The sequence below is a fragment of the Heterodontus francisci genome, chromosome 3 (genome assembly GCF_036365525.1).
Source record: "Heterodontus francisci isolate sHetFra1 chromosome 3, sHetFra1.hap1, whole genome shotgun sequence".
Lineage (NCBI taxonomy): Eukaryota > Metazoa > Chordata > Chondrichthyes > Heterodontiformes > Heterodontidae > Heterodontus > Heterodontus francisci.
In genome coordinates, this window is record NC_090373.1 from 199,313,089 (window position 1) to 199,328,923 (window position 15,835).

Genomic DNA, 15,835 nt, shown 5'->3' on the forward strand with positions numbered 1-15,835 from the left:
AGAAGTGGCCATGAAGTGTTCCCTGGGAGATAGCTTGCTTACATTGGTTATCCGGACATCCATATGGAGACTGACTATTGAGCTGAGGGCTCCTAGTGGTCATTTCACTGAATTGTGACCAAATTAACCACCTCGAGGGGAGAATATATCTTTTTAAGCATCATTCTTTCACTTTGTGAGAAACAGGGACACTGCCAGACCTTGCTGAGCTTTGTGCAAAGAATTAGGTGATGAGGCTGTTAGCAATCACACTCCGCTGGTTTTTTGACATCTTGGCTACTTGCTGAACTCTCTTGTGGGCCAGTTTGAGAGTGAGAGATCTGTGGGGAGGGGGAGAGCAGAAGAGAAACCAAATAAGAGCACCAATCTTATTAGTTAACTGAACAGAACCTTCATTGTGTGTTTGAATGTTTTTATCCTGTGTGTGTGTGTGCATCATAATACTTACAAGATATGATCAGAGCTGTGTGCTTCAACTGGGAGGAGATGGTGTTGAGGGTGGGTGAAGATGCTGGGAGTAACATGATTAGGAATAATCTGCCTGGGACAAGTCTAATTCTAATGTTTCAACCTTTGAGCAGAGTTTTTGCTAATATTCCACTTTTAAATTGAACTTTCCACTTGTCACATTTGTATTCTCTGCTACTGATTTGAATTGATAGTTTGTTTCATTTATACCATTTAATATCGTGACATTGCCCAAGTCACATGATGAATATATTTATTTCTGCTAAGTATTTGGGATATCAGAAGGAATTTGTGCCTGTACCACCTGGTGGCCAGAGCGTGTAACTGTGCTACAATGAGTGACTGCCTGCCCCAATTTAATTGCACTATGTTAACATAGCAATTACTAGATGAAGAAAAAGATCAATGTCTAGTTTGCATCTACCATCCTTGTGGTCACGTGATACATAACATTTAGCATTGTAAATGACTAACAGAAAAGTGTGACCAAACATTGTGACAGCAGGAAATGAGGTTGATGAACCGGAACTATAGTCCTAACTGAGTTTTGTCATAAGATTTTAAAAACCCTGCTGCTTTAACTTTGTCTAGTCTGAAGAGTTTGCGTTTCTCTTGCCTTGTTTCTTTTGTATGTACAGTATATAATTTTTGTTGGAAATAGCAGATCTGGCTGCATCTGTGGAGAGAGAAAAACAGATTTAATGTTTCAAGTCTCGACCCTTCAGAATTGGGAAAAGTTGGAAATGAGAGGTTTTAAACAAGTGAAATGGGGGGAGAAAGAAGAGGGACGGTTGTGATCGGGTGAAGGACAGGAGAGATTAAATGACAAAAGGGTTCATGTGCAAGGCCAAAGGGAGTGGTAATGGGACAAGTAAAGAAACGTGTCTGGGTGAGGTGTAAATAGCAGGAGAGCAATTATACAAACACAAAATAGAGGGATTAAGAAAGAAATGAGTAAAACTGAACCAGCAAAAAATCCCAGACAAAATGGGGAAGAGGTTATGTTCTAAGATTGTAAAGCGTCTAGTCAAAAGATGAAGTGCTGTTCCTCGAGCTTGTGTCGAGCTTCATTGGACTAATGCAGGAAGGTCAGAGTTGGGAGCAAGGTGAAGAATTAAAATGACAAGTTTCTTTACTTGTCCTATTACCACTCGCTTTGGATTTTCACTGAAACCTTTTGTCATTTCATCTCTCCTGCCCTCCACCCTATTGCAGATGTTCCCTCTTATTCTCCTGCCCCCCCACCCACCCCCTTCACTTGCTCAAGACCTATTCATTTCTAACTTTTGCCAGTTCTGATGAAAGGATACAGACCTGAAATGTTAACTCTGTTTCTCTCTCCACAGATGCTGCCAGACCTGCTGAATATTTCCAGCATTTCCTGTTTATTTCAGATTTCCAGCATCCACAATATGTTGCTTTTGTTTTACACCATATTTACTGTTCTCCAATACATGCACATCTTACCTGTCATGTGGTGACCACAACTGTACATCGTACGCTGGCTGAAGCCTCACCACTGCCTTGTAAAGCCCCAGGATAGATGCTGCTCACCTATCAATTGTCCACATCATCAAGACAGTGACTGACAAGGCGAAAATTACTACCAGGTTCCTGCCTATGTCTTCCTGTCTGAACTTCACTCAAATAATTTAACCCTATTGAACTGTCTTCATCTTTGGAATAAATGATGCATGTTACATGGCACTGTCTAATTCCCTCCCATTACTTCTGTAAGACTCTTTTTGAAACCCACCTCGCCTCTTCATCTAAACTTTTATCTACTCCTCTGAATATCTACTTACTTGGCCCGATCTCCATTTTGATCTGATTCATGCCTCTAGCGACTGGGATGTTTTCTATTTTAAAGGTGTTATAGATATGCAGTTGTTGTTTAGCATCCTATATTAGAGTGTAATGTGCTCTTTATCCAGGGGATATGGGCATTTGAATACCAGTGATATATGGTGTCCATCATTGTAATATACATTAATGATAATGTGCCCTTCTCATGTAATGGTGATTTATAGATGAGTGGGCCCTTTTATTAAAAAAAAAGTTGGATAGCCTTTATAATCAAGTATGAGAATTGTTTAAGCATTCTTTATCTTGCTGATGTTGACTGAGGTGCGATGTGTTTTATTTTTCTCATTGTGATGGGCTATCCTTCATGCTATATTAAGGTGACGTGGCATCCTTGCAATATCCTTTTTCATAGTGAATAATATCGAGAAGCAGAAGATGCTGGAAATACTCAGCAGGTTAGGTGTCCTGCTGCCTTTCCTGAGTATTTCCAGCATTTTCTGTTTTTATTTCAGATTTTTAGCACCAGTTTTTTGCTTTTGTATTATCCATGTATTTTGTTACGACCGAGGTAGGAGGAGTGCACTGTTTATTCTCCATAGGTCACAACATATTTTCAATTTTCCTGCAGTGATACAGTCAATCATGTGCTCTATTTTTCCCAGAATAGAAAACACTAACCAGGTTTCTTCACTGAACAACAAAAATATTACAAAACAAGTCTTAACCAGTAATGAAGTAAAACATGAACGCACAGATTTTAAATTTTAAAGTTCCCTTATTACCGTAACCAACCTTTAAAGTCCCTTCACACTCACACCCACGCGTACACCGGTTAACTGAAAAGGTAAAAGGGATTTTTATAAATTCAGAGCTCTGTTACAGACAAAAGAACTTGGGCAGATTACTTGCTCGTTTTTGAAGAAAACAGCAGATGAGGTATGTTGTTCCAAAACTGGCATATAGTCGATCTTTTGAGTACACGTAGACCGGTCATTGAGATCCTTCAGAACAGTTCTTTTTAGGTGGTGTTGAGAATTTTAGCAGGCTTTGTTCAAAGACAGGAGATGAGATGAATCAACACAGTGGGTTTCACAGGGTCTTTTATGGAATTGCTGGAAAGCGAGCTGGGTTGGGGTCTTCTGTCCTTCCTTGATGCTGCTTCAGCAGACTTGAGTTTATCTTGCTCCAGAAGGTAAAAAAGCACACTGACTCACAACCAAACAAAGGGATGCTTGTTGCTTCTCTGCCCCTGTTACCTCTGCCTCTGTTCTATAACCTGAGTCATGTGACAACCAGTAACATTGCTCCCTTCCTCACAGCACTTTAGGTGTACCTACACCCCATGGACTACAGCTGTTCAAGAAAGCAGCTCACCATCGCCTTCGAGGGCAATTGGGGATGGGCAATAAATGTTGGCCTAGCCAGTGACACCCACATTCCAAGAATGGACTTTAAGAATAAATTGCTGTCATGTACTTGCTCCAAAATAGCTTGTTTCTTCCTCAAGCTTTAGAGACAGCGGGCTGTATTTTTACATTGCGGGTGTACAGTGTCCAGCGTAAAAGATTCAATCATCTAACCAAGCCAATTGGTAAAAAACTTCTTTTGCTACCATGGCAATGTTTGGCTTGTGAACCTCGACAGTGAATGTCTTCAGGGGTACTTGAGAGGGTAGGGTTGTTGCCAGCTGATATCCTGAATGCGCATACGCTCCTGAGGGATTGAGCCTTGGCTGATTTGATTTTCTCTTTTTTTTTTTTGTTCCTTTTTCCCCCCCCATCCCTCCATGACCAGGCTCAGAGACTAAGACCAATTCCAGAGTCCTTGTTCCAACTCAGCTGAGATCAGATTGCCCAGATTGGAGCTGCACTGTGGGATCTACCTGTGTATATGGCTAAGGGGGGGGGGGGGGCGGGAATGGAAGAAATGATCCAAAAATCCCAAAGTGGTGTTGGAGACCTTTTCTCATGACACATGAAGTTTTCACCAGTCCTGAGTTGACATTTGTAAACTATTGAGTAAGCATTGGCTCTGTCTCCGTGAATAGTATTCTCCCCTCTGGATATGATGATGTTTGAGTTTCATTTCAATGCAGTACTGAGGGAGTACTGCAGTGTCATAGATGTTGTATTTTGGATGAGGCATTTGGATGGGGCCCAGTCTAAAGAACAAAGAACAGTACAGCACAGGAACAGGCCATTTGGCCCTCCAAGCCTGCGCCCATCTTGATGCCTGTCTCAACTAAAACCTTCTGCACTTCCGGGGCCCATATCCCTCGATTCCCATCCTATTCATATATTTGTCAAGATGTTTCTTAACCGTTGCTATCGTATCTGCTTCCACCACCTCCCCTGGCAGCAAGTTCCAGGCACTCACCACCCTCTGTGTAAAGAACTTGCCTCGCACATCCCCTCTAAACTTTGCCCCTCTCACCTTAAACCTTTATCCCTTGGTAACTGACTCTTCCACCCTGGGAGAAAGCTTCTGTCTATCCACACTGGTATCCATCCTGGTATACGGAGATGCGTCACTAGGATCGTTTCAGAAGCAGTCCGTTCTGGAGATGTTGAGAATTATTTTAGTAGGTTTCTAGGAGAAAGGTTTTTCTGCCAGCACACACTTGAATCGCAGGATATTTTTTTCAGCTCCTCAGGAGCTATACGGCACCAGGGATTTTTTTTCCCACACTGGATTGTGACAGGATTTCTTCAAAAAGGTAGAGGTGGTGGTGAGCTGGGTGCTTTCTTCTTGGCAGGAAAACACCAACGGTCTTCAAACAGTTCACAGCACAACTAAAACTGAAAACAATGTTCAAAACCCCCAGTGAGTCGGCCTCCTGACCTCCATAAACCTTGACGTGTGGCTTCTCTGTAACCATTTCCTCAGGTCACCAAGGCTTCTGCTGTTTTCTGAGCCCAAATCACAGGTGAGCTCCAGCACAGGTGGCTTCCAAACAACATCTTGTCCTGTCAGTGAACTTGGATTCAAAAACACATCCATGGAATCTTTTCAGCTTTAACACAAGTTCTAAAAAAAAATAAAAATATTAAAAATAATGGAAGCACTTTCGTAACAAGTGCGTTTTTGTTTGTCTCTCTCTGCCTTCCTGTGTATTTGTGTTCCTCCCACCCCCCCCCCTTGCGTGCGCGCCTGCGTCCGTCTCTTCCCCCCCACCCCCGCTTGATGTTTTGATGCATTTAGTTTCAGTTTTAGAGATACAGCACTGAAACAGGCCCTTCGGCCCACCGAGTCTGTACCGACCATCGACCATTTGAAGATGTTTCTGATGTGGTCATTTCACTTTTTGGGATCTATCATTCATGTCCCAATTGCAGCTCGTGTGTGCTGTGTATAGTACTGACTTCCAAAACTCTGGATAAACAAAGTAGTTGATTATGTTTTAAGATGTCAGGAAGACTGAGCTATGGAAGCTAGCATCGAATCCTGGTCACTGCTTGCATGGTGTGGAACTTGCTTTATTATAATAGGCTCTGGCCCCCTCTTCCTGTCAGAGGGTGCTGAAATTGGCCTCAGTTCCCTGGGTAAACATTAGCCAGACTAGTTGCTCTAGATTGCTAATCTGGGTCATAGGGTATTTGCTGAGCGTCTGACAGTGAACAAGCCTGGTCGGGATTGAGGGAGGGAGGAGATTACTGAGGGCCTGGGATCGGGATTGAGGGGGGTAAAGGGATTTTGAGGGCCTGGAGTCGGGGGGTTTACTGTGGGCCCCGGGGGCCGCAGGGGATGACTGATGTTCCGGGATCGGGAGGGGATGACTGTGGGCCCCGGGGTCGGGAGGGGATGACTGTGGGCCCCGGGGTCGGGAGGGGATGACTGATGTTCCGGGGTCGGGAGGGGATGACTGATGTTCCGGGGTCGGGAGGGGATGACTGATGTTCCGGGGTCGGGAGGGGATTACTGATGTTCCGGGGTCAGGAGGGGATTACTGATGTTCTGGGGTCGGGAGGGGATTACTGATGTTCTGGGGTCGGGAGGGGATGACTGTGGGCCCGGGGTCGGGAGGGGATGACTGTGGGCCCCGGGGGCCGGAGGGGATTACTGATGTTCTGGGGTCGGGAGGGGATGACTGTGGGCCCGGGGTCGGGAGGGGATGACTGTGGGCCCCGGGGGCCGGAGGGGATTACTGATGTTCTGGGGTCGGGAGGGGATGACTGTGGGCCCGGGGTCGGGAGGGGATGACTGTGGGCCCCGGGGGCCGGAGGGGATTACTGATGTTCCGGGGTCAGGAGGGGATTACTGATGTTCTGGGGTCGGGAGGGGATGACTGTGGGCCCGGGGTCGGGAGGGGATGACTGTGGGCCCCGGGGGCCGGAGGGGATTACTGATGTTCTGGGGTCGGGAGGGGATGACTGTGGGCCCGGGGTCGGGAGGGGATGACTGTGGGCCCCGGGGGCCGGAGGGGATTACTGATGTTCTGGGGTCGGGAGGGGATGACTGTGGGCCCGGGGTCGGGAGGGGATGACTGTGGGCCCCGGGGGCCGGAGGGGATTACTGATGTTCTGGGGTCGGGAGGGGATGACTGTGGGCCCGGGGTCGGGAGGGGATGACTGTGGGCCCCGGGGGCCGGAGGGGATTACTGATGTTCTGGGGTCGGGAGGGGATGACTGTGGGCCCCGGGGGCCGGAGGGGATGACTGATGTTCCGGGGTCAGGAGGGGATTACTGAGGTTACGGGGTCGGGAGGGGAGGGTCTTTAACTGAGGGCCCGGGGTTGGGAGAGGATTAGTGAGGGTCTGGGGTCGGTATCCTGAGTTTTTTATTAATTCATGGGATGTGGGCGTCGCTGGCTAGGACAGCATTTATTACTCATCCTGAATTGCCCTTGAGAAGGTGGTGGTTAGCTGCCTTCTTGAACCGCTGCAGTCCATGTGGGGTAGGTACACCCACAGTGCTGTTAGGAAGGGAGTTCAAGGATTTTGACCCAGCGACAGTGAAGGAACGGCGATATAGTTCCAAGTCAGGATGATGTGTGACTTGGAGGTGGTTTATATATAGAATAATGGATACCCGGGTGTGATTACAAACTGGAATCTAATCGAGGGGTTTAGATGGTTTATATATAGAATAATGGATACCCGGGTGTGATTACAAACTGGAATCTAATCGAGGGGTTCAGATGGTTTATATATAGAATAATGGATACCCGGGAGTGAATACAGACTGGAATCTAATCGAGGGGTTCAGATGGTTTATATATAGAATAATGGATACCCGGGAGTGAATACAGACTGGAATCTAATCGAGGGGTTCAGATGGTTTATATATAGAATAATGGATACCCGGGAGTGATTACAGACTGGAATCTAATCGAGGGGTTCAGGTGGTTTATATATAGAACAAAGAAAATTACAGCACCGGAACAGGCCCTTCGGCCCTCCAAGCGTGTGCCGATCCAGATCCTCTGTCTAAACCTCTCGCCTATTTTGTAAGGGTCTGTATCTCTTTGCTTCCTGCCCATTCATGTATCTGTCTAGATACATCTTAAAAGACGCTATCGTGCCCGCGTCTACCACCTCCGCTGGCAACGCGTTCCAGGCACCCACCACCCTCTGCGTAAAGAACTTTCCACGCATATCCCCCCTAAACTTTTCCCCTCTCACTTTGAACTCGTGACCCCTAGTAATTGAATCCCCCACTCTGGGGGAAAAAGCTTCTTGCTATCCACCCTGTCTATACCTCTCATGATTTTGTACACCTCAATCAGGTCCCCCCTCAACCTCCGTCTTTCTAATGAAAATAATCCTAATCTACTCAACCTCTCTTCATAGCTAGCGCCCTCCATACCAGGCAACGTCCTGGTGAACCTCCTCTGTACCCTCTCTAAAGCATCCACATCCTTTTGGTAATGTGGCGACCAGAACTGCACGCAGTATTCCAAATGTGGCCGAACCAAAGTCCTATACAACTGTAACATGACCTGCCAACTCTTGTACTCAATACCCCGTCCGATGAAGGAAAGCATGCCGTATGCCTTCTTGACCACTCTATTGACCTGCGTTGCCACCTTCAGGGAACAATGGACCTGAACACCCAAATCTCTCTGTCCATCAATTTTCCCCAGGACTTTTCCATTTACTGTATAGTTCACTCTTGAATTGGATCTTCCAAAATGCATCACCTCGCATTTACCCTGATTGAACTCCATCTGCCATTTCTCTGCCCAACTCTCTAATCTATCTATATTCTGCTGTATTCTCTGACAGTCCCCTTCACTATCTGCTACTCCACCAATCTTAGTGTCGTCTGCAAATTTGCTAATCAGACCACCTATACCTTCCTCCAAATCATTTTTATATATATATATATATATCACAAACAACAGTGGTCCCAGCACGGATCCCTGTGGAACACCACTGGTCACACGTCTCCATTTTGAGAAACTCCCATTTTGAGCAGTTATGGTATGTGCCAAGTGAGAGCTTCAGGATGCTTCCCATTCCTGCACAACCACAGGTGTAGCAAGTGTTGTCAGCTGGGGGAGCTCAAGTTCCGGGTTTTGGAACTTTCGCAATAGTCACTGTACTCCATCCGCTAGGATGAGCGTTTTGTGGATATCACATGTCAGGAAGTGGTCACCCCGCAGCTTATGATAATGCAGAGAGAGATGGACTGGGTGACTGCCAGATGCACACAAAAAGAGCAGACTGGTGGTTCAGGAGACCCCTGTGAGCGTCTTGCTCTCTAACCAGTATTTGATTCTGAATACTGATGACTGAGAGGGTTCATATGGGGCATGCACCCAGAGGTAAGACCATAGCACTATGGTGTACAGGGAGGGAGGAGAAAGGTCAAGAGAGCCATAGTAATAGGGGATTCCCTTGTTAAGGAAGCAGACGTGATTCCAGAATAGTATGTTGCCTCCCTGGTGCCAGGGTCAGGGATGTCACCGAGCAACTGCAGAACATTCTGGAGGAGCGGGGGGTGAACAGTCAGAGGTCATGATTCATTACCGTACCAACAACCGGTAGATAAAGGGTTGAGGTCCTGAAGGCAGATTTTAAGACGTTGGGAAAGAGATTAAGTAGGACCTCAAACATAATCATCTCAGGATTACTCCCGGTGCCACGTGCTGGTGAGTATAGAAATAGGAAGATAGAGCTGATGAATGTGGCTGGACAGATGGTACAGGAGGGAGGGCTTCAGATTCCTGAGGCATTGGGACCACTTCTGGGAGAGATGGGACCTGTACAAGCTGGACAGGTAGAACCTCAACCAAGCTGAGATCAGTACCCTTGTGGACAGGTTTGCTAGTGCTGTTGAGGGTTTAAACTAGCTCGGCAGGGGGATGGGAAGCTGAGCATAGATTCAGAAGGGAGAGAAGTAGAGCTGGGAATCGAACACCAAATATAAGCAAGAGAGATTGGAAGGCAGAGCAAACAAAGGTTGGAAAATAGACAAAAAGGAGTCTGTTTGTGCTTGATGGTAAATACCTAAATGCAAGGAGTATAGTGAAGAAGGCAGATGAGCTGAGGGCACAGATTGACACATGGAAGGATGATTTTTTAAGCTATTATTGAAGCATGGCTTGGAGAAGAGCAGGAATCGGTTAGTGTTCCTGGTAACAGGATTTTCAGGTGACTTAGACAGGGAGATTACAAAAAGATGGGGTGGAGGTATTGATTTAAAGAAACAATTACAGTCGTAAGAAAGAAAGGAAGATTGTATTTGTATAGTGCTTTTCAAGACCACCGGACATCTCAAACTGCTTTAGAGACAATGAAGTACTTTTTGAAGTATTGTAATACTGTTGTAATGCAGGAAACACAGCAGCCAGTGTTCACAGCAAGATCCCACAAACAGCAATGTAATAATGACCAGCTAATCAGTGTTGTGATGTTGATTGAAGGATAAATATTGTGCAGGTCGCCAGGGATAATTCCCCTGCTGTTCTTTGAAATAGTGCCATTGGATCTTTTACATCCACCAGAACAAGATGATGCGGCCTAGGTCTAATGACCCATCCAAAAGACAGCACCTCTGACAGTGCAGTGCTCCCTCGGTACTGCACTGGAGTGTCAGCCTGGATTTTTGTGCTTAAACCAATAAAGATGATGTGTTAGAGGGATCATCAAATGAGGCTATATGGGTTGAACTAAGGGACAAAAAAGGGGAAATCTCACTGGGTGTGTACTGTAGACCCCAAACAGTCCGAGCGAGATAGAAAAGTGAATTAGTAGGCAAATTTCTGACACATGCTAAGTCTTTTTCTTTTGGGCCTCCTTATCTCGAGAGACAATGGATACACGCCTGGAGGTGGTCAGTGGTTTGTGAAGCAGCGCCTGGAGTGGCTATAAAGGCCAATTCTGGAGTGACAGGCTCTTCCACAGGTGCTGCAGAGAAATTTGTTTGTTGGGGCTGTTGCACAGTTGGCTCTCCCCTTGCGCCTCTGTCTTTTTTCCTGCCAACTACTAAGTCTCTTCGACTCGCCACAATTTAGCCCTGTCTTTATGGCTGCCCGCCAGCTCTGGCGAATGCTGGCAACTGACTCCCACGACTTGTGATCAATGTCACACGATTTCATGTCGCGTTTGCAGACGTCTTTATAACGGAGACATGGACGGCCGGTGGGTCTGATACCAGTGGCGAGCTCGCTGTACAATGTGTCTTTGGGGATCCTGCCATCTTCCATGCGGCTCACATGGCCAAGCCATCTCAAGCGCCGCTGACTCAGTAGTGTGTATAAGCTGGGGGTGTTGGCCGCTTCAAGGACTTCTGTGTTGGAGATATAGTCCTGCCACCTGATGCCAAGTATTCTCCGAAGGCAGCGAAGATGGAATGAATTGAGACGTCGCTCTTGGCTGGCATACGTTGTCCAGGCCTCGCTGCCGTAGAGCAAGGTACTGAGGACACAGGCCTGATACACTCGGACTTTTGTGTTCCGTGTCAGTGCGCCATTTTCCCACACTCTCTTGGCCAGTCTGGACATAGCAGTGGAAGCCTTACCCATGCGCTTGTTGATTTCTGCATCTAGAGACAGGTTACTGGTGATAGTTGAGCCTAGGTAGGTGAACTCTTGAACCACTTCCAGAGCGTGGTCGCCAATATTGATGGATGGAGCATTTCTGACATCCTGCCCCATGATGTTCGTTTTCTTGAGGCTGATGGTTAGGCCAAATTCATTGCAGGCAGACGCAAACCTGTCGATGAGACTCTGCAGGCATTCTTCAGTGTGAGATGTTAAAGCAGCATCGTCAGCAAAGAGGAGTTCTCTGATGAGGACTTTCCGTACTTTGGACTTCGCTCTTAGACGGGCAAGGTTGAACAACCTGCCCCCTGATCTTGTGTGGAGGAAAATTCCTTCTTCAGAGGATTTGAACGCATGTGAAAGCAGCAGGGAGAAGAAAATCCCAAAAAGTGTGGGTGCGAGAACACAGCCCTGTTTCACACCACTCAGGATAGGAAAGGGCTCTGATGAGGAGCCACCATGTTGAATTGTGCCTTTCATATTGTCATGGAATGAGGTGATGATACTTAGTAGCTTTGGTGGACATCCGATCTTTTCTAGTAGTCTGAAGAGACCACGTCTGCTGACGAGGTCAAAGGCTTTGGTGAGATCAATGAAAGCAATGTAGAGGGGCATCTGTTGTTCACAGCATTTCTCCTGTATCTGACGAAGGGAGAACAGCATGTCAATAGTCGATCTCTCTGCACGAAAGCCACACTGTGCCTCAGGGTAGACGCGCTCGGCCAGCTTCTGGAGCCTGTTCAGAGCGACTCGAGCAAAGACTTTCCCCACTATGCTGAGCAGGGAGATTCCACGGTAGTTGTTGCAGTCACCACGGTCACCTTTGTTTTTATAGAGGGTGATGATGTTGGCATCGCGCATGTCCTGGGGTACTGCTCCCTCGTCCCAGCACAGGCATAGCAGTTCATGTAGTGCTGAGAGTATAGCAGGCTTGGCACTCTTGATTATTTCAGGGGTAATGCTGTCCTTCCCAGGGGCTTTTCCGCTGGCTAGGGAATCAATGGCATCACTGAGTTCCGATTTGGTTGGCTGTATGTCCAGCTCATCCATGACTGGTAGAGGCTGGGCTGCATTGAGGGCAGTCTCAGTGACAGCATTCTCCCTGGAGTACAGTTCTAGGTAGTGCTCAACCCAGCGGTCCATCTGTTTGCGTTGGTCAGTGATTTTGTCCCCCGATTTAGATTTGAGGGGGGTGATCTTCTTGATGGTTGGCCCAAGAGCTCTCTTCATGCCATCATACATTCCTCTGATGTTTCCGGTGTCTGAGGCCAGCTGAATATGACTGCATAGGTGTTGCCAGTAGTCGTTTGCGCAACGCCTAGCTGTTCTTTGTGCAGTACTTCTGGCTGCTTTAAGTGCTGCGGATGTTAAATCGCTGGGGGCTTTCTTGTAGTTCAGCAGTGCAATGCGCTTAGCGGCTATGACAGGTTCCAGCTCTTCATTATGAGATTGAAACCAGTCTGCATTTCTCTTCGCACTTTTGCCGTAGGTGGTCAAAGCTGACTCATAGATGGCGTCTCTGATGTGGGCCCACTTGGTCTCAGCATCCCCTGTGGGAGTGTTTTGAAGGGCTGTTACAAGTGAATTTAGAAATTTTTGTAACAGCTGTGGGTGAGAAATTCTGCTAGTGTTGATGCGCGGGTGGCCCTTCTGCTTGGAATGATGCAACTTCTTTGGTCTGAGTCTAACCTTGCTGCACACCAGGGAGTGGTCGGTGTCGCAGTCCGCACTGTGGAAGCTGCGTGTGATTTGAACACTGTTTAAGGCGGCTCGCCTTGTGACAATGAGGTCTAGCTGGTGCCAACGACGTGATCTTGGGTGCCTCCATGAAACCTGGTGACAGGGTTTAGTGTGAAAGAACGAGTTGGTGATGCAGAGGTTATGATAGGTACACAACTCAAGCAGTCTCTGCCCGTTCTCATTCATCCTTCCAACGCCATAGCGCCCAAGGCAGGAGGGCCATGCTAAGTAATAAAGCAGTAATAGAGGGGATTTTAGTTACCTTTATTGGCCTTTATTAAAAGAGGATTTGAGTATAGGAGTAAATATGTCTTACTGCAATTGTATAGAGCCTTGGTGAGACCGCACCTGGAATATTGTGTGCAATTTTAGTCTCCTTACCTAAGGAATGCTATAAAAACAAGAAATGCTGGAAATACTCAGGTCTGGCAGCATCTGTGGAGAGAGAAGCAGAGTTAATGTTTTAGGTCAGTATCCCTTCTTCAGAACTGAAGGAAAGATATACTGGCCATAGAGGGAGTGCAGCGAAGGTTCACCAAACTAATTCCTGGGATAGAGGGATTGTCCTATGAGGAAAGATTAAATAGACAGGGCCTTTATTGTCTGGAGTTTAGAAGCATGCGAGGTGATCTCATTCAAACATACAAAATTCTTACAGGGCTCGACAGGGTAGATGCAGAGAGGATGTTTCCCCTGGCTGGGGAGTCTAGAACCAGGGGTCATAGTCCTGAAAAGCCTACCTCTTATTCTGAGACTGAGATGAGGAGGAATTTCTTCACTCCAGAGGGCCGTGGAGGCTCAGTCGCTGTGTATGTTCAAGACAGAGATTGATAGACTTCTACATATTGAAAACATCAAAGGTTACAGAGAATGCAAGAAAATGATGCAGTAGATGATCAGCCATAATCTCATTGAATGGTGGAGTGGGCTTGAAGGGCTGAATGGCCTACTCCCGCTCCTATTACTTATGTACCCGAATATTAACTGGGATAGTCAGTATAAAAGGTATAGAGGAGACGGAATTTCTAAATTGCTTTCAGGAAAACTCTCTTTAGCCAGTCTGTGGCAAACCCAACAAGAGTGGGGGTGCTTCTGGATTTATCTTTTGGGAATGAAGCTAGCAGGTGGAAGCAGTATCACAGAGAGCACTTCTGTGGTAGTGATCATTAAGTTAGATTTCAGATTGTTATGGAAAAGGACAAAGATAGAATAGGAGTGATGGTCCCAGATTGGAGGAGGAAGGTCAGTTTTACCAGGCTGTGAAGTTTAGTCAAAGTGGACTGGAAACAGCTACTTGAAGGTAAATTGGTGCCAGTGCAATGGGAGGAATTCAGGAAGGAGATTTGAGGGGTTCAGGGTAAACCTGATTCCACAAAGAAAAAGGTTGGGACACCCAAATCCAGAGCCCCCTGATGACAAGGTGCATAGCAGGTAAGATAAGGCAAAAAAGGAAAGCTTATGAAATCACAGAGCTTAATGCTACAGGAAGCTTAGAGTACATAAAGGGTAGAAGGGAAATTAGGAAAGCAAAGTGAGGGTATGAAAAAAATACTAGCAAGGAAAATCCAAAGATGTTCTATAAGTACAGAAAGAGCAAGAGGATAACTAAGGAAAGAAGAGGGCCTATTAGGGACCTAAAATGAAACCTGTGTGTGGAGATAAAGGATGTGGATAAGGTGGTTAATGAATACTTTGTGGCTGTCTTCACAAAAGGAGGGGCCAATGATGTGGTTTTGGTGAAAGAGTGTGAAATATTGAATGACGGGGAGAAGAGTGTGTGTGACCGGGGTGTGGGGTGGTGGGGGGTGGGGGGTGAAAGAGAGAGTGAGTGATGGGTTGGGTGGGGGGGAAGAGAGATTGAGTGATGGGGTGGGTGGGGAGGGGAAGAGTGAGTGATGGGGTGGGTGGGAGGGGAAGAGTGAGTGATGGGGTGGGTGGGGAGGGGAAGAGTGAGTGATGGGGTGGGTGGGGAGGGGAAGAGTGAGTGAGTGATGGGGTGGGGGGGGGAAAGAGAGAGTGAGTGAGTGACGGGGGTGGAGAGAGAGAGCGAGTGAGTGACGGGGTGGAGAGAGAGCGAGTGAGTGACGGGGGTGGAGAGAGAGCGAGTGAGTGACGGGGGTGGAGAGAGAGCGAGTGAGTGACGGGGGTGGAGCGAGAGTGAGTGAGTGACGGGGGTGGAGCGAGAGTGAGTGAGTGACGGGGGTGGAGCGAGAGTGAGTGAGTGACGGGGGTGGAGAGAGAGAGAGTGAGTGACGGGGTGGAGAGAGAGAGAGTGAGTGACGGGGGTGGAGAGAGAGAGAGTGAGTGACGGGGGTGGAGAGAGAGAGAGTGAGTGACGGGGGTGGAGAGAGAGAGAGTGGGTGATGGGGGTGGAGAGAGAGAGAGTGGGTGACGGGGGTGGAGAGAGAGAGAGTGAGTGACGGGGGGTGGAGAGAGAGAGAGTGAGTGACGGGGCAGGAGAGAGAGAGAGTGAGTGAAGGGGGAAGAGAGAGAGAGAGAGAGAGTGAAGGGGGGAAGAGAGAGAGAGAGTGAAGGGGGGAAGAGTGAGAGAGAGTGAAGGGGGGAAGAGAGAGAGAGAGTGAAGGGGGGAAGAGAGAGAGAGAGTGAAGGGGGAAGAGAGAGAGAGAGTGAAGGGGGGAAGAGAGAGAGAGAGTGAAGGGGGAAGAGAGAGAGAGAGAGAGAGTGAAGGGGGGAAGAGAGAGAGAGAGAGAGAGTGAAGGGGGGAGAGAGAGAGAGAGAGAGTGAAGGGGGGAAGAGAGAGAGAGAGTGAAGGGGGGAAGAGAGAGAGAGAGTGAAGGGGGGAAGAGAGAGAGAGAGTGAAGGGGGGAAGAGAGAA

At 47.5% G+C, this 15,835-nt stretch overlaps 1 protein-coding gene across 1 annotated transcript in view; it reads left to right on the forward strand.

Moving 5' to 3' along the window:
• The window catches only part of srfa (serum response factor a), a 209,202-nt gene that overhangs the window by 58,976 nt on the left and 134,391 nt on the right, over positions 1-15,835 (forward strand). The window contains exons 3-4 of the mRNA XM_068028613.1: positions 1,815-1,945; positions 3,765-3,865. Coding sequence (XP_067884714.1) covers positions 1,815-1,945; positions 3,765-3,865 — 232 coding nt within the window. The remainder of the gene's footprint in view (positions 1-1,814; positions 1,946-3,764; positions 3,866-15,835) is intronic.